Here is a 19,300-nt window from a genome sequence, read left to right as displayed (position 1 = left end):
AAGGTTGTTATAAAGAGGACTGTGATCAATTGGTGCCCTTGTCCACCAAGGGTAGGACAAGAAGGAATGGGCTTAGTTAGCAGCAGAGGAGATTTAGGTTAGATATTAGGAAAAACTTTCTAACTCTAAGGATGGTTCAGCACAGGAACAAGTGATCTAGGGAGGCTGTGGAATCCCTATTACTGGGGGGTTAAGAACAGGCTGGACAAACATCTGCCAGGGATGGTCTAGGTGCACTTGGTCCTGCCTCAGCACATAGGGGTGATTGTTTGACCTCCTGAGTTCCCTTCAACTCCACATTTCTGTGATTCTGTGAAGTGGTGCTAGGCCCTCTGCTCTGTGGTCATTTTCCCTCTGAATGTATCAGTTACTCAGCAAGGCAGATGCTTTTGGGGCTGGGAGAAGTGGTAGGGCAGAAGGAAGGAGAGCAGGGCATGCTGAGAAAACAGTGCTTTCCTGTGTGCAGTGCTGTCAGTTGATACGATATAATGTAACAGGACATGAGTCAGCTTGGCTTTCTGTCTAAGTTATCGAAGATTAGGATGCTGCAATGCTCAAAATCCTCAGAATTTGACCTCCTGCCCTGATAGCATCTGAGCCACCATGGTAACCCGAGGTGATGTGTACCCATTGGGTGAGTGGAACAAAGTCCATGGGCTGAACTCGGGTGGGGCTAGGAGAGTGCAAAGGTGCCTACGGGTCTGTCTGCACGAGGGCTGGAAGGTGAGTGTTCCAGCTCAAGAAGTCATAGTCACGCTAGCGCTCATGTAGCTAGAAATAGACGTGTCGCCGTGGTGGTGGGAGAGGCTGGCCGCCCTGAGTGTGTACCTGTGGACTTGGATGGGATTGTAGTCGGGGCAGGGAGCCTCTCCTGTTATTTGCCCATGCGCGGCCACACTTAAATTTTTTGCAGAGCAAGCCTGGGTCTGTCTCCTCAAGCTGGAAGTTACCCCTAGGCATACACTACATTGGTGTAACGTGCAATTTCCTCTGCTCCCTCCAGTGCTCACATTGCACCAACTGAGACTCAATGCAGATTCTCTGAAACATCCTTAGATTTACTGAGCCAGATGCCTGGGGCTGGCTGAGATGGGCTCATCTGAGATGGGCTCAGTATGAGACCAGAGCGTGGAGGGGTCCCAGATGGCTTTTCACCCCTTTCACAGCTACTGAATCCTAGGGAATAACTATGGATCAGTCTGGTTAAATCTAGTTCTGAAGTGTTCACCCATATATGCTGGGCTAATGTATTACATGATCAATAGCTATGATTCAAATTACATATATTAACATGGATAGTATGTGCTTAACACGTTAGGATATAGATATTCAAGCCTGTCTGCAAAGGCCTATACTTTAAGAATTTAGGTGTGTTCTTATCCCTTAGCTACTTACAGAGGTATAAAAGAAAGACAATGATTTGATTCTATCTGTGTAAGGGCCTTCTCTCACTGGGACAGTTTGAGGCCCTGTTTAGTCATATGGAAATAAGGCAATCGGGGACTGTTAGGAAGGTGATCCAATCTATCACCTCCAGAGAAAGGGAAGAGCCTAGAAGATATGAAAGAAAATTTAGTTTGATAGTTTTCTGCCTGGAAAGAACTTGCTTATTCATAGACACAGGCCATGGCTACACTGGAGAGTTGCAGCGCTGGTGTGGGGGTTACAGCGCTGCAACTCAGTCTGTGTCCACACTTGCAAAGAACAGCCAGCGCTGCAACTCCCTGGCTGCAGCGCTGGCTGTACACCTGGTCTGCCTCGGGTGTAGCGATTCCAGCGCTGGTGATGCAGCGCTGGTCATCAAGTGTGGACACCAACAGCGCTTTTATTGGCCTCCAGGGTATTAGGAGGTATCCCAGCATACCTTTTCAGCCACTCTGCTCATCGTTTCATGCTCCACTGCCCTGGGCTCAGGTGACCCCCCCTTTAAATGCCCCGGGAATTTTAAAAATCCCCTTCCTGTTTGCTCAGCCAGGTGTGGAGTGCAATCAATCAATCAATCAGTGACCATGCCTCCACGCCCCAAACGAGCCCCAGCATGGAACAATTCCGAGCTGCAGGACCTCATCAGTGTTTGGGGTGAGGAAGCTGTGCAGTCACAGCTGCGCTCCAGCCGTAGAAATTATGATACCTATGGGCAGATATCAAAGTCCTTGCTGCTAAGGGGCCATGAACAGGACGCGTTGCAGTGAAGAGTAAAAGGAAAGGAGCTGTGCAGTGCCTATTGCAAAGCCCGTGAGGGAAATCGCCGCTCAGGAGCTGCCCCCACGACCTGCTGTTTTTACAAGGAGCTGGATGCCATACTTGGGTGTGACCCCACTGCCAATCCGAGGAGCACGATGGAGAGTTCAGAGCAGGGAGAAGTGGGGGAGGGTGTAGAGGAAGCCGAGAGTGAGGCTACTAGGGTGGTGGGAGACACCCCGGAGTCCCAGGATGCATGCAGCCAGGAGCTCTTCTCAAGCCAGGAGGAGGCTAGCCAGTCGCAGCAGCTGGAACTTGTTGGTGAAGAAGAAGCAGAGGAGCGTGTTCCTGGTAAGCAGATTTTATTTTTAGGATGGAAATGTTTTGGGAGAGGAGGGTGGGGGTTATGGCTGCCTGCATGCATGCCTAAATGTGGAATAGCCCATTGATTTGGTCTATCACGTCTCTGTAATCGGCCTCGGTAATCTTTTGAAAAGTTGCAGCCAGAGCGTGGGCAATGTGCTTGCGCAAGTTTATAGGGAGAGCCACCATGGTCCTTGTCCCGGTCAGGCTAACTCGTCCGAGCCACTGTGCCGCGAGGGGTGGGGGGACCATTGCTGCACACAGGGAAGCTGCATAGGGACCAAGGCGGAATCCACATTGCTGTAGAAGACCCTCCCTCTCTTGCCAGGTAACACGCAGCAGTGATATATCTGGCAGTAGAAAACCCTGTTGAGAATGTAGGGATAGTGTTCAGTGCAGGTCCCTGCTCTCTGCTTTCCCCAGTGCAGGTCCCCAGGTCCCTGCTCTCCGCTCTCCCCAGTGCAGGTCCCCAGGTCCCTGCTCTCCGCTTTCCCCAGTGCAGGTCCCCAGGTCCCTGCTCTCCGCTTTCCCCAGTGCAGGTCCCCAGGTCCCTGCTCTCCGCTTTCCCCAGTGCAGGTCCCCAGGTCCCTGCTCTCTGCTCTCCCCAGTGCAGGTCCCCAGGTCTAACCTCGTCGCAGGATAAAATTCCATGCCATATCTCCAAAGGTGATTTCAAAAGAGGTGTCTTCGTTGATAGTGTTCCGGCTGTGCGGGTATTGTATTTCCACTATCCCCACCTCCCAGGCACTCTGGAGATCGCAGGGCTTAATTAGCCGTATTGTAAAGTTCAAGCTGTGTTTTGAGGAAAAACTGCAGAGCTGGCATTGCTGGGCAAAGTAATGTAGAACCCATTGTTGCTCATTTTTCTCTCTGTCTTTGCAGGAGGAATCTTTTTGTTTGTTTGTTTTGTTCATGTCTAAATGTCAAAGAGTTGAAAAGCTTCCACCCAGCTGTTAAACTTATCATCCCCTAACCATTTCACCAGTAGCAGCTTTTTTCTCCCTTTTCCTTTATCCACTAGAACTTTTTCGATCCTGTAAATCCTGTCTTGTTTGGGGTTTACTTTTTGTAATTCTTCAGGGTAAAAAGATCTAGTAACTGTCTCAGCCTCGTAATCTTTTAATCAGTATACAGGTCTCTGGCTCCTGGTTAAGGCTTCATCCACTATAAATATCTCATCAGTAAACGTCTGTTCATAACCTTTTTCAAAGGCTCCTTTGATTTTAGATAGTCTCACATGCTCACCTTTTCTAAAAGAGGAAACAACCAGTTTTATTTTAAAATCATCTCTACAAACTATTTTCCATATCTTCAGAGAATGTGAAGGATTAACATCAGCAGGTCTGGTACTTATAGTTCTGTGAAAGCTCTGGTTGTAACTCTTTATAAAGTCAGATAACACGTCAATGTAGCAAAAGGTGTTATGGGCTGCAAAATAACTCCACATCCTCCACATCTTTTTAAAGTTCTGTTAAATCGCTGCTTTGACTTCATTATTAGTTAGAAAATGGTGAACGCCGTGCTGTTTTAACAACCTGCTAAAAGGTTTGTTTAAAAATTCTTTCCACCGATGGGTTTGTAATTTTTGAGGCATGACCTTCTCTAAAAATAGCTTTAAAGGCCTTGGGTACCTCACCACTCGTCTTGTCTTTTAGGCCTAAGGCCCAGGCATATTTGGATAGAATGTCTATCACCTTTAAGATGTACTTAAAGCCTCTGTTGTGTTTGGAGAACCAGTGCACATCTACCAAATTTGCCTGCCATTGCGCGTCCACATCTGAAACAATGGTTTTGTTTCTTTTAAAATGTATTCGAGCTGGTTTGTGTAAAGTGTAAGTCTGCTGGTGTGAAAGCCAAGCCGTTGCCTGTCTTCTATTTAAAGTTTTACTATGCTTTTTGGCCACTGGAAAAAGAGGATTCCCCCCGCCAAAGCTCCCAGCTTCCCCGGGGGTATAATATATTTTCTTTAACAGAGCCGTCTGTGGAGACAGGACTGTTGCTGGTACCGTCTTTTACTAACACAAGTATGGAGGAGGATACAGTCATATGGACACATTTAAATAAGTTTAATTAATTGCTTGGTTTAACACAACCTTTGAGAGCCACCTGTAAAAATGGACACCATGACCCCTACAATGAGGGACTCTGAGCTGGTTCATTCTTCTATTTTGTCCTTTTCTGGATTTTCCTCTTGAGATCTGCGTCTCAGACAGGAGCAAAAACAGCTGATGCACGACAGGGCTACCGATGTGTAAGTTCTCAAAGGCTTCTTGAAAGGCATCGTCGAGCTGTTGAGAGATTTTCAGACAAAAAAGTTAGCCCCACACTGCTTGTTCTTAGATTTGTGCAATGCCAGGTCGATTCTTAACCCCATTATACCCCCATGATTGACCGTCACTTCTTAATCATTCATTTACCTGAGCGACGTCTTTCACGTTCACCTTGTCCACTGGTGACTCTCCAAGCCATGATCATCTTCCCACTTTGGGGGGGTGGACAATGAGAGGCCGTCACACTCATCAGGGTTCTTCACGAGGCAGGGCCGGCTCTAATATTTTTGCCGCCCCGAGCGAAAACAGAGCGCTGCCCCCCCCGAGTGTCGCCCTGCCCGAGTCCCCACCTCCTCCAAGCGTGGCGTCACCCCGCCTGAGTCCCCACCTCCTCCGAGCGTGGCGTCGCCCAAGTCCCCGCCCCCCAAGCATTGCACTGCCCAAGTCCCTGCCCCCCAAGCGTCACACGGATCAAATCCCAGCCACCCGAACGTCGCCTCGCCCAAGTCCCCGCCCCCCAAGCGTCGCACTGCCCAAGTCCCTGCCCCCCAAGCATCACACGGATCAAATCCCAGCCACCCAAACGTCGCCTCACCCAAGTCCCCGCCCCCCCCGAGCGTGGCGTTGCCCAAGTCCCTGCCCCCTGAACATCGCGCCGCCCAAGTCCCCGCCCCCTCCCAGCATCGCGTCGCGCTGCCCAAGTCCCCCGCCCCTCCCGAGTGTCGCACCACCCAAGTCCCACGCCCCCCTGAGCGCTGTGCTGCTAAAGCCCTCCCCAGCCGAGCGCCATGTCACCCAAGTCCTCGTCCCCCAGCATGGCATCACACCTTCCAAGCCCCGCCTCCCCCCAGCACCACCCGGCCGAACTAAAAAAAAACAAAAACAAACCCCGAGTGCCACCCCGTCCCGAGGTGCCGCCCCAAGCACGTGCTTGGTGGACTGGTGTCTGGAGCTGCCCTGTCACGAGGGTTCGGGGTCGGGTTCCGAGGTATCTATCAATGGTTGAGTCAAAGGGCCCTCCTCGGAACTGTCACTGCTATAGCGCTTTATCCATACAAGCCCAAAGGTTCTCAGGGCTAAAACAAAGTCCGAAGTTCTCAGGAGGGTGGTAAAGGAGTTCATGTCTCCTCTCAGCCTTTCCACAATTCATAAAACACGTCTTCTTGGTAAGAGATGGCCTCCTCTGCCCAGTGCTGGGACTGATGGGGTGATGGTGCTGCACTCCGACTGGTAGAGGGCATTGGAAGGAATTCTTAAAGGGGTCACACGACCCTCTTCTGGGCCGTTCACCCCTTCCAAGAACCTACTCTATTTTGGTCAACTCTTCTCTTGGGGCAGTCCTATGCAGCTGAAACCCATCGCAATTGGTAAAGGGTGGTGGGAGGAGTTCTAAGAGGGGTCACATGAAGCACTTCCAGGTGGGTCACCCCATCCCAGAATTCCCCCCGGTTGGTCAAATCTCCTCTTGGGGTGATCCCCAGTGGCTGAAACCCCTCCTGATCAGTAGACGGCGGTGGGAGGAGTTCTCAGAGGGGTCACACAAATCACTTCCGGACACGTCACCCTGCCCCGGAACTCCCCCTGATTGGTCAAATCTTCTCTCGGAGCATTCCTATTGGGGTGAAACCCATCCTGATTGGTAGAGGTGTCATAGCATTCTTTCTGAGATCTGAACCTTAGAGTTCAGAAAATGAGATACTAGCACCTGAATCCTCTAAGCTTAATTACCAGCTTAGATCTGATAGCACTGCCACCAACCAAAAATATAGTGTTTTGGGGCACTCTGATCTCCCCAGCCTTCCCTGGGGACCCCAAGAACCCAGATCCCTTGGGTTCTTAAAACAAGGAGAAATAAACCATTCCCCCACCTTTCCCCCTCCCAGAATTTCCCTCCCTGGGCTATCCTGAGAGATACTGATCCAACCTCTTAAATCACCATACAGAGAAGCATCTCCCTTCCCTTCCACAAAGAGGCAAACAGATTCAAGGAAAACAAAGAGAGATTCTATCTCTCCCCCTCCTGTCTCCCCCCGACCCGTCCTGGTGAGTTATCCCAATCCCCTGGAATAACACAAGGGAAACAAGGAAAAAAAACCAATCAGGTTCTCTAAAAAAAAGAAATCTTTTAATAAAAGAAAGGAAAAAGTAAAGAATTATCTCTGTAACTTCAAGATGTAAATATTACAGGGTCCTATAGCTTACAGACACCAGAAAGAGACTTTCCCCCCAGTTCCAATACAAATCAAAATATTCCCAGCAATTACACATATAAAAGTTAACCAGCCAGATCCACAATTGCAAATAGAGTAAAATAATCAAAAAACCTAAACCACCTGTTTTCACTTACTATTAGAAAAGAAACTTAGAAAGCCTGTAGTAATGTCTGGTCTCTCTCAGACCCTCCGAGAGAAGAACACACAACGGACAAAGAACACACACAAAAGCTTCCCTCCGCCCAAATTTAAAAGTATCTTGTCTTCTGATTGGTCTTCTGGTCAGGTGTCCCGTTCCCTGCTTGTAACACTTTACAGGTACAAGAGACATTAACCCTTAACAATCTGTTTATGACACGCCCCCCAAATCACAGACAGCGGGGAACCTCGCTGGCGACGATTTCTTCCTAGAACTCTAAAATAAACAGATTAATACAACACATGCATGTTTACATATACTACTAAGTATATAACTAACAGACTTCTACATTTTAAGAACACTTTTTAACTACTAGATTCTGGGAAACTTTCACGAGAGAGTGCATCAGCTACTTTGTTAGAAGCTCCTGAAATGTGTTGAATTTCAAAATCAAAATCTTGGAGAGCTAAACTCCTTCGAAGAAGTTTTTTGTTGTTCCTCTTGGCAGTATGAAGCCACTTTAGCGCAGCATGGTCAGTCTGTAGCTGGAACCGCTGTCCCCAAATGTATGGGCGTAGCTTTTCCAGGGCGTACACAATGGCGTAGCATTCCTTTTCACTGACTGACCAGTGACTTTCCCTCTCAGACAATTTCTTGCTGAGAAACACGACAGGATGAAAGTTGAGATCTGGTCCCTCCTGCATGAGAACTGCTCCTATACCACGCTCAGATGCATCCGTGGTTACTAGGAATGGCTTGTCAAAGTCCGGGGCCCTGAGCACAGGGTCAGACATGAGTGTCGCCTTAAGCTGGGTAAAGGCCTTCTGACACTTATTAGTCCACTTGACTGCATTCGGCTGGGTCTTTTTGGTCAGGTCGGTCAGCGGGGCAGCGATTTGGCTGTAGTGTGGTACAAATCGCCTGTAGTACCTGGCCAAGCCTAAGAAGGATTGGACCTGTTTCTTTGACTTTGGGACAGGCCACTTTTGGATAGCATCCACCTTGGCCTGTAGGGGGTTTATGGTTCCTCGACCCACCTGGTGTCCCAGGTCAGTTACTCTGTTTTGGCCTGTTTGACACTTTTTGGCCTTAACAGTTAGTCCGGCCTGCCTGATGCGCTCAAAGACCTTTTCCAGGTGTTCTAGGTTTCGGGTCAGGAGTCAGAAAAGATGGCCACATCATCGAGGGAGGCAACTGCATATTCGCCCAGTCCTGCTAGTAGACCATCTACCAGCCTCTGGAAGGTGGCGGGTGCATTTCGCAGCCCGAAAGGAATTATATTAAATTCATACACTCCCACATGGGTGATGAATGCTGACCTTTCCTTGGCAGGTTCATCTAGCGGTACTTGCCAGTACCCCTTGGTTAAGTCTATTGTAGATATGAATTGGGCACGTCCCAACTTTTCCAATAGCTCATCGGTGCATGGCATTGGATAGTTGTCTGGACGAGTTACCGCATTTAGCTTACAGTAGTCCACGCAAAAGAGTATTTCCCCATCTGATTTGGGTACCAGAACCACTGGAGATGCCCATGCACTGGTAGATGAGCGGATTATATCCATCTGTAGCATGTTCTGGATTCCCGTTCTATAGTAGCTTGGGCATGAGGAGACACCCGGTAGGGTGGGTTTCTAATTGGGTGAGCATTACCTGTGTCAATGGAGTGGTATGCCCGTTCAGTCCGTCCTGGGGTGGCTGAGAAGAATGGGGCGAAGCTAGTGCGCAGCTCCTTGATTTGTTGCCGCTGCAGACGTTCCAGGGTGGTTGAGAGGTTCACCTCTTCAGGGCCGTCCTTAGCCATAGGCAGAATAGACAGCCGCCTAGGGCACCACTAGGTCTGGGGGCACCACTCTGCGAGAGCCTGAACAGATGGGAAGCAGTGGAGCATGTAAGAGCAGGACTGCTGGGTCCTAGAGAGAGCTGAATGCAGCACAGTCTGAGGGTGGGGATTGGCTGCTAGTGTCTCTGGGAAGGGGTAGGGGAAGGAAATCACCTGTGAGTGTGACTCTTTCCCCTGGTGTGAGGTGAGGCAGGTTCTGCGGCTCTGGCAGTATCCTTTGTTGTCCCCCATAAAGTCCATTCTTCTCCTCTCTGCCCCACAGAGCATCCCTCTGTTTCTCCCCCTCCATGGAGCACCCCTCTTTTCCCCCTCCCCTCCATCAGGGCTGGGTTGGTGATGTGCTGGGGGAAGGGGAGGCTGGCTGGCTGCCTGCTGAGGAATGAAAGTGAAGGTAACTCACTTCCTCGGCAGGCAGCCAGGATTAGAATGGTCGCACAGGGCTGGGCTGGGGATATCCAGATAGCATGTGTGAAAAATCAGGACAGGGGGTTGGGGTAGGGTGAACAGATGTCCCACTTTTATAGGGCCAGTCCCAGTTTTTGGGTCTTTTTCTTATATAGGCTCCTATTCCCCTCCACCCCCGTCCTGATTTTTCACACTTGCTGTCTGGTCACCCTAGATAGGGGTAATTGGTGCCTATATAAGACAAAGCCCCAAATATCAGAACTGGCCCTATAAAATCAGGACATCTGGATCTGATCACCGTAGCTGGGGAGTGCATCTCTCCCCTGGGCTGGCAGTGATCCATCTCATCCAGGGGGAGCTGCACAGGGCAGGATGAGCTGCTGTGGCTCCATGGGTGCCCCGTCCCTGAGATCAGATGTTGTGCTAACTTCACCATGGTCCGTTGGGCTGGTGGTGGTGCCTATTGGCGTGTGATCAGACCTGAGGGTTTGCTGCTGCTGTTTCCACTCTGCACCCCAAGAAGTGGATTTTGGGGTCCTGCAGTTTTCCACCTATCTCCTCCTCTACTGCAGCTGTTGGACCAGCAGGCTGGGGGTTGAGCCAAGCATGAAAGCAGTACTGTGTTGCCATTTAAAGTGTCATTTAACAACTTTGTTTGCAAAATATGCTTGCTAACAACCCTGAATTCAATTTCAATTTTTTTTTTAAAAAATCAGTATCTTAGCCAAAAACAGAAAATTAAGTTGTTGACAATTATTTGTGACAAGTTTGGTATGGGGAAGGGAGTGGACCAGTTTCATCAGAGAAACAAAAAATGTTGACTGACTTTCCTATAGCCCTGTTACTGCTAAATAGAGCCCTCCAACAACTGTAATATGCTCATCTCCTTACTAATGTATAGAGCAGGGGTCCGCAACCTACAGTACACGTGCCAAAGGTGGCACGCGAGCTGATTTTTGATGGCACGCAGCGGCAAGCTGAGCGGCTCAGCCCGCCACTGCTCTGGAGTTCCAGCTGCTGCCCCATTGACACCCAGGGTCCCGGCCGCCGGCCCCACTCAGCACCCACTGCTGGCCTGGGGACCCCCAAGGAACCCCAGGCTGGCAGCGGCTGAGCAGGTCGGAGGCTCAGATCCCGGCTGAGCCACTCAACCCACTGTTGGCCTGGGGTTCCATTCACTCAGCTGGCAGCGGGCTGATGGGACTAAATTCAACGAAATAGGAAAACAAGAGCAACTACTGACAAAGTGCAAGAGCCTAGAGCAGTGGTCCCCAACCTTTTTCATCTGGCGGGTGCCAGATGAAGAACCGTGGTGGCAGACAAGCATCTGCCAAAATGATGCTGAATTTTGGCGGCATTTCGGCAGATGCTCGTCCTCTGGCCAGTACGTGGGTGCACTGAGAGGCCCTTGCAGGTGCCGGGACATCTGCGGGCACCGCATTGGGGATCTCTGACCTAGAGAGCCTCCTGAAGCACGGTGATCGTTTTGATTTAAATGAACTTGAACTGTACGAAAAATTGAGTTGTTGCCACATGCAAAATCAATGATGGACATTGTACAGTTTATTCATACCAGCAAACTTGTTGACATATATCCTAATGTGTACATTGCCACTCGTATTCTACTAACAATTCCTGTAACAGTAGCATCAGGAGAAAGGAGTTTTTCAAAACTAAAGCTAATTAAAAACGACCTTCGCTCTACAATGAGTCAGGAACACTTGACTGGTCTTGCTATTCTTGCAATCGAACAAGACGTCACTTTGTCTTTGTCATACGATGACATTATTATTGATTTTGCAGCCAAAAAAGCCAGAGAGATTGCTTTTAATTAAAAACTAATCCTTGTTTCAATACTTCTTCATATAAATTTCCTATAAAATGTTGACAAATTTAAAAAAATGATATTATTTGCATCATTCTGTCAAATCAGAATTTTTTCTATAGTGCTACTTCTTTAGTGCTAGTCCATCAGCATTACAGTGTGCTTAATTAAGTTAAACTGGTTTTAATAATATGCATGTGGCAAGTTTTCCAGTACTGTAAGCTTATGTTTGTGTTGCTAAGAGCAGGACAGGCACGGGGGCACCAGTTCAATAATCTCGCCTAGGGCACCATAAATCCTAAGGACAGCCCTGCTCTGCTCCATTGTACTGCATACCCCACAACCTCCAATCTCGTGTCTTTCAAGCACAAGCCTCTGAATGGACACATTCAAATCCTTAAGAACTAAAGTCCTGCTGGTGAGCAGCATTTGAGCCACAGGGCCACCCAGAGGATTCAGGTGGCCTGGGGTCTTCGGCGACAGGGAATTGCCACCGAAGACCCAGCACTTCGGTGGTGGGTCCTATGGCGGAAGGACCCCCTGCCGTTGAATTGCTGCGTAAGACCTGGATCCACAGAAACTCTGGGGCCCCGGGCCCCGTGACAGTTTTCCAGGGCCTCTGGTGTAAAGGACCCCGCTCCAGGGGCCCTGAAAAACTCTCATGGGTGCTCCTGTGGGGCCTGGGGCAAATTGTCCCACTTGCTTCCCCCAGGTGGCCCTGGTGAGCCAAACCCTGCAGGCATTAGACTGCTCCCAACCTGACACTCATGAATTAACAAATAAGAAGGCATCACAGTGCCAGGAAATGTGGCAGAAAATAGCCTACCTCAGATGTTCAATGGCAAGAATTGCCTTGTAGCGAACTGGAGATGCCAGGGAATCCAATGGTTCCTTTTTAATGAAGTCCTGAAATGCATGAATAGGGACATCAAAAATGGGAAATGGATTTGAAAGGCAGAGAGGCCGTCCTCTCACCCCCCAAAACAGGGCCATCTGCCAGACCTGGAATAAACAGACACTGTGCTCAGCAGGCTCTCTGCCTCAGAAATGAACCATAGGGCCATCTGCAGGCTATACAGAGGACAGAAAGAGAACTCACAAGACACAGGCCGTTCCTTCCAGTTACAGCCCACAAGATGTCAGCATCCCTGCCAAGCTCAGAGTGGACCCAGCATTCTGGGTGCCATGCAGGTAGCTCATGAGACTGCAGTAGTACAATCACAGCCAATGGATAAAATAACATCCCCCTGGAAAACCAGTCTTATTACATGACAACAAACGCCTAATCACTCACCAGCATGTAGCCAAGGAGCTCCAGTTTGTAAGAGAATTCAAACTCCTGGGAGTCTCTGGTCTCCAAGATGGCACAGCTAATCTCCATGACATTGTGGATGAGGGTTAATTTTAGGTACATGTCCTACATAATCCAGAAGGAGAAACAAGAGGATGTGGATAAGAACCTGAGAGAAGAACCACAGTCCAGAAGATAAAGATCAGGAATTAAATCTAGCCTCAGGGAAGGAGAGAGGTGCCTGCAGACCCCAGAAGGTAGAGGCCCCTGGCTCTGCACCCACCTCAGACGAAGCGAAACCCCAGGTTCAAATAAATAAATCCAGGTCCATTTACACCAGAGCAGCCAGGACTCCTGCTTGGTGCAGCAAGGAAACCAAGCTCTGTGCAATTTAAACAAGCAACTTGTGTATAGAAAATGCAAAAGCTGAGGGCAGATTATTTAGAATGTACCTTGTTCGCAACAGTGATGCCCAGCACCTGAAAAACGAAATGCAAAACAGCTATTAGCAATGGAGATAGTCCCACATAACACACACCCTCAAAACGTCCTGGCTGGTGAATATGGAGCAGAGAGAAATCACTATTGTTAAATCTTCCAAAAGGCAGGAAATGTATCCAGAGGGGGTGTTTTGCAGAGGTCGGTATCAGAGGCCATCCTCCGTAATATTTGCATTTGTGAACTACTGGAAGATCTCAGTTTGGTTCAACTGTTTTTGGCAATTCCTAAGTGAGAGTCTCAGTTAGACAAGGCAGAACTGAATGGCAAAGTGACATGGAGAGGTTGCACTGAGATGAGAGTCAGGACCAGCAGTCAGACACCTGGCGAACAGAAGTAACGGAGCACACAGACAAACAAGAAGACAGATAAGAGGTAGAAAGTAGTGAGTCCAAGAAACAGCGTGACAGCAAATCAGAGGTGTAGCAAGCGCCCTCCGTACCCTCCGACCGGAGGGGGCCCCACAAGGAAGGGGACCCCTAAAAGTGGCAAAAAAAATGTAAGGTATAACTAGGTAAATGACATTTATTGACGCTATTGCACAATCCATGTCGGTTTTACTGACAAAACCGTGAAGTCATTATGATACATCATAATGCTATTGGCTACATCAGTTGTCTGTCATTCAGTTTCGAATTTTAGTTGGACCCATTCAAAGAATGTGTATTTGTGTTCATAATGGCTGTCGGCGGATAAATGTTCTTAATTTAGTTGTTTAGTTTTTTATCGTTTCCAACGCAGAAGCGTGCTTTGTGATGTCTAAGAGAATGTATAAGAGTGGAGCTAGTAAACGAAAGGCAGCAAAAGATGCCGAGAAGGAACTTGAGAAAATTCCAAAGTTGTCAAAGTATTTTGCGCTGCAATCCAACGTACAGGTACAGGCACATGAAACGAACAGTGCTAGCAGCGACGAATCGTATCCAGAAGTATCCAGAAGTGCTTCAAGTGAGGTCGAAGGTGAAGCCAGTTGTTCTACCAAACAAACTGTGACAGATATTCCAGGTGCTGCCGGGAAAGAAGTATCTGAATCTGAACCACTGACTGATGATCCAGGAGATTGTCCGTCTATAATATTGGACAGGCAAGCATGTGACATTGTTGCACGTGGCCCACCGCAGCAGAATGAAAGTTACGAATTTCCATTTAACGAGGAAAGACGGAGGTTCACAAGTACTCATTTCTATCGAACCATGGCAAATGGCGAGAAAATAAGACGTTCATGGTTAATGTACTCAGTTCAGAAAGATGCCATTATTTGTTTTTGTTGTAAATTATTTGGCACTGGCGACATATCGCTACGTTGTGGAACATCTGCTTGGAAAGCACTGCCAAAAAGACTTCAGCAGCATGAAACAGGCAAAGGTCATCAAGACTGTATGGTGAAATGGTTTGACCTTCGGTCAGGCATAGTAAACCGTACATCTATTGACCAACTCGAATTGCAGGCTTTTCTGAAAGAAAGAGATTTCTGGAGAAATGTTGTCAAACGCATGGTTGATGTCATTATTTTCTTGTCCGAAAGAAACTTGGCATTTCGAGGAAGTAATGAAAAGCTTCCTTCGAATGGCAACTTTTTGGGACTGTTTGAATTGCTTGCAAAGTATGATACTATCCTCAGCAAACTTTTATAGAGGATTAAGAAGGCAGAGACACATGTTCAGTACCTCAGTCCACAAATCCAAAACGAGCTGATTCCACTTGTTGCCAGTAACATTCAAGAGGCCAACATAGCGCAGCTTAAAAAAGCAAAATATTATTCAGTTATTTTGGACTGTACTCCCGACGTGTCACATGAAGAACAGATATCTGTGGTGTTACGCTTTGTTGAATGCAACGGTGAAGATGGTGTCAATATTCGTGAAGTGTTTGTTGGTTTTCTTAATGTTCATGATACAACTGGCGAGGGCTTATTGGAAGCGTTTCTTGAAAAGGCAAACAACTTAGGAATAGACATTGCTGACATGAGAGGCCAAGCTTATGATAACGGCGCAAATATGAGAGGAAAGAATAAAGGAGTTCAAACCCACATGCTAGAAATAAATGACCGTGCCTTGTATGTACCGTGTGGAGCTCACACTTGGAATCTTGTGATCTCAGACACGGCAAAGACATCTTTTGACTTTTTCGGTCTGATTAACAGAATATATGTTATCTTTTCTTCTTCACCTTCACGTTGGGATATACTTCAAGAACATATGCCAATATCTGTTAAAGGGTTATCGGACACTCATTGGGAGTCGAGAATTGATGCTGTGAAGCCATTGCGTTATCACCTTGAAGAATTGTGCAATGCTTTGTCATCTTTGCGAGAATATGCGCTTGAAAAGAAAGATGGCAATACAGGAACAGAAGCCAGTGCGCTTTTAGATCATGTTACTACGTGGCCTTTTGTTCTGACTGTGTACACGTGGTATGATATACTATTTCACGTCAATAAAACCAGCAAATTAATTCAGTCACCAGATGTGTCAACTGACGTACTGCAGGCAGAAGTCGGTGCTACAATGAAGTTTTTGGAAGACTATCGAAATACAGGATATAACTCTGTGGTCACAAATGCATGTGAAATAGCAGAGCATATGGGTATTGAGCAGGTGTTTCCAGAAACAAGGGTGCGACGTAAGAAGAGAATGTTTGATTACGAATGTGCTGATGATTCGAGTCGTCTTTCTGCCGAAGAAAAATTCAAATCGCAGTTCTTTCTTGTTCTCACTGATCAGGTCATATCTTCTGTTTCGTTGTGATTTGACCAACTCGTGGAGTGGTATAAGTTGTTTGGATTTCTGTACAATGCTAACAGCCTGAAGCAGTGTCACAGAGAAAATGAACTGGAGAATCACAGCAAAAATTTTGAAAGAAAAATGGGAGACATTGATGCCAACGAACTCATAATGGACTTGAATCGTTTTATTTACGTCATCGAGAAAGAGAGAGGACTTGTCACGGCAAACAATTTTTTAACGTACATATACAAGAACAGCCTTCAGGAGATATATCCGAATCTTTGCTTTTGCATCAAAATTCTTCTGACCACACCAGTTACTGTCGCTGGTGCTGAAAGGAGCTTCAGCAGAATGAAACTGATCAAGAATATCCTGCGCTCAACCATGACAGATGACAGGCTTTCTGCACTTGCAGTTATCTCAATCGAAAACAAGATTGCCAGACTCTGGACTATGTCGCATTGATTAACCAATTTGCGGAGAACAAGGCTCGAAAGAAGCGCTTTGCGTAAATACGGAATACATGTACACTGTAGGCCTATGTATACATAATATGAACCCTGTATATTGTATGAAATAAATACCGCATTCCAGTTTCTGCATTGTAAGGGGCCCCGGACATATGTTCGGAGGGGGCCATGTTCTTTGTTGCTACGGCCCTGGGCCTGGGAGAGGAATGATCGCGGGGCTTTTCTTAGCCTTGTGGCTGGCTGGAAAGCAAAGCAGAATGGCTTGTTCAAAGTGACAGAGTAAAGTCCTTGGCAAAGCTGGGAATGAGACCCAGGCGTCCTGGCTCCCAGCACCCCCAACTCCAACCACTAAACTCCACTCCCCTCCCAGAACTGGAGATAGAACCCAGCAGTCCTGGCTCCCAGCCCCTGCCCAACTCTAACCATCAGACCCCACTTCCCTCCCAGAGCCAGGAGAGAACCCAGGAGTCCTGGCTCCCAGCCTGCCCTAACCACTAGACCCCCACTCCTCACCCCTCTGCCTTGCTGATGCCCCGTCTCCACCCCCCAGATGGCCTCTGCCAACAACACCCGGCAGGCCCAGAAAGATGCCGCCGACCAGAACTTTGACTACATGTTTAAGCTGCTGATCATAGGGAACAGCAGCGTGGGGAAGACATCCTTCCTGTTCTGCTACGCCGATGACTCCTTCACCTCGGCCATCGTCAGCACCATGGGCATCGACTTCAAGGTCAAGATGGTCTATAGGAACGAAAAAAGGGTCAAGCTGCAGATCTGGGTGAGCGCCAGGAAGGGGAGGGAAGTGGGACCCTGGTGGGGAGGGAGGGAGGCCCAGGGGATCCCAGTGGGACAGTTTATCTCTTGGGGGCAGGACTGTGCTGTGTTTTGTACAGCATCTAGTGCAATGGAGTCCTGGGCCATGGCCGGGATGCCCAATGTTACCGTAATACTGATAGTAGCTGATGAGGATAAGCCAGGGCCCAGGCAGCCCCGCGCTTATCGATCAGGGACCTTGGGCCAGAAGAGATCCAGCACCCTGTATGCTCTGGTGTCAGCACCAGACACTGGAGAGAGAGAGAGAGGTGTCCAACCCACCCTGCTGCCCCTAGCAGAGCAATACTATACTGCAAGTGAATTCCCCCTGACCCCGAGCTGGGGATCGGCCTGTGCCCTGAAGCATGAGGGTTGACGGCCCTTTTCCTTTCAATCCTCGCCAGGTGCCGACCCTTCAGTCCCAGATTCCTGGGACTTCTGGCCCCATGCAGGGTGCACACCTTTCCCCAGCTCCCTGTTCTGTACAGCCCCCCTGCAGCCAGCCCCTAGTCCTGAGCCCACACTGCCCAGGGGGCGGTGGTTTGGAGGCCTGGCTGTTGGAGAGGCTCTGCCCTGCGTGGTGGGGTGTTGGGACAGCTACCCATATGGGGAGTGGATCAGAACTTGGTGGCTTCCAGAACTTGTGTGCAGCAAATGGCTGTGAAATAGGCACACATCCCCCCGCCCCAGGGAAGGGGCTGTTACTGTAATCACTGGAGTGCTGTAAAGCTTCCTTTTTAAAACTTCATTTCCTCTTCTGTTGGAGGAAGACGTTCTGCGCAGTGCTGCAACCCTACAGGGAAAAGACCCCAACTTCTGACTCTGAGCCAGCCAGTCCCCTGCCCAGGGTTAGATCAGAGCCGGCACCCCTTGGAAGGGGAAAGGCCTTGTGCCCCATTCCCCCAGGACTGGATCAGAGCTGATGCCCCCTAGAGGGGAAAGGCCTTGTGCCCCATGCCCACCCCCCTGAGCCAGCCAGTCCCCCCATTCCCCTGGGGCCAGATTGGAGCTAGTGCCCCCTGGAGGGGAAGGGCCCTGTGCCCCATTCCCAGCCCCCCTGAACCAACCATTCCCCCCTATTCCCCTGGGCCCGGATCAGAGCTGGTGCCGCCTGGAGGGGAAAGGTCCTGTGCCTCATTCCCAGCCCCCCCCGAACCAACCATTCCCCCCATTCCTCTGGTGCCAGATCAGAGCCAGCGCCCCCTGGAGGGGAAAGGCCCCATGCCCCATTCTCCACCCCCTGAACCAACCATTCCCCCCATTCCTCCCGAGGCCGAATCAGAGCCGGCACCCCCTGAAGGGGAAAGGCCCCGTGCCCCATTCCGAGCCCCCTTGAACCAGCCAGTCCTCTGCCCTGGGCCCAGCCCAGAACCAGCGCCCCCTAAAGGGAAAAGGCCCTGTGATCCATTCTGTGGAGAGTGACACTTTTTAAGACTCTCTTTATTTCTTAAATGCAAATTGACACCGGCCCCGGCCCCCAGCTGGTGTGATTCAGCCTTGCTCTCTTGGCACGAGGTCACTTTACACTGGCCGGGGATCTGGCACGTTGGCTCCACTGGCTCTGTGGCCGAGTGGGGGTCGGGCCCACTTCATGCTGAGGCCCCAGTGGCCGCCCTGTCCCACGGTCCCAGCTGGTGGGACCGGATTAGCATGTTCTTTTCCTGTTATCTCCATGGCCGGCAGCTGCAGCGAAGTCCCTAAGTGCAGCCGGATCCCCCTGTGCTGAGGGTAAACATCCCATTCCTCCCCAAGCGGCAGCTGCAGCTGTCGCTGGCTTTCGCGGGGAGGGAGGGGATTCAGAATCTCTTTGCTTCTGAAAGCCTCTGGCAGTCACCATGGTAATGGCACCGGCCTGCATGTGCTTTGGCTCAGGCAGCTGCTGGCGTTACCTTGACTCCGGTAAATGCCGCTGGGCACCATCGTGCAAACTCTCCACCCGAAAAAGATTTTTTTCCTCCCTGCCCTCAGATCCTCTGGGGTCTCCCCCACCAGCCTGGGGACCAAGAAACCCAATCTGTCTCCCCTTTTCTATTCTGTTTTAGCCTGTGGAACTCATTGCCACTGATTTTTTCCATGCTGGGAACTTCACCACCCTCCTAATGCCACCTCTGAACTATGTCTGCATCCTCATTTACCCTCTGTCAATGCAGTTAGCCTGTGGAACTCACTGCCACAAGATGCCACTTTTGGAGAAAGGCAGCCTGGCCAGACGGAGCCCTGCTCTGAGGATTTCTATAAGGCTCAACGGTCTCTGCATGTGCTGTGGC

General features: G+C 49.4%; 1 protein-coding gene across 1 annotated transcript; it reads left to right on the top strand.

Annotated features, from left to right (window-relative positions):
- Nucleotides 1-1,403: 1,403 nt before the first annotated feature.
- LOC127035548 (ras-related protein Rab-3C-like) lies at nucleotides 1,404-18,875 on the top strand. Its single transcript, XM_050925555.1, has 3 exons — nucleotides 1,404-2,532; nucleotides 16,771-17,022; nucleotides 18,786-18,875. Exons 1-3 carry the CDS (start codon nucleotides 2,434-2,436, stop codon nucleotides 18,873-18,875), a joined length of 441 nt encoding a protein of 146 aa, XP_050781512.1. The 5' UTR covers nucleotides 1,404-2,433.
- The last annotated feature ends 425 nt before the right edge of the window (nucleotides 18,876-19,300 follow it).

This window comes from Gopherus flavomarginatus, chromosome 16, assembly GCF_025201925.1.
Source record: "Gopherus flavomarginatus isolate rGopFla2 chromosome 16, rGopFla2.mat.asm, whole genome shotgun sequence".
In the NCBI taxonomy this organism is placed as follows: domain Eukaryota; kingdom Metazoa; phylum Chordata; order Testudines; family Testudinidae; genus Gopherus; species Gopherus flavomarginatus.
Note: the sequence above shows the minus strand (reverse complement) of the source record. Positions and strands in the feature narration are given on the sequence as shown.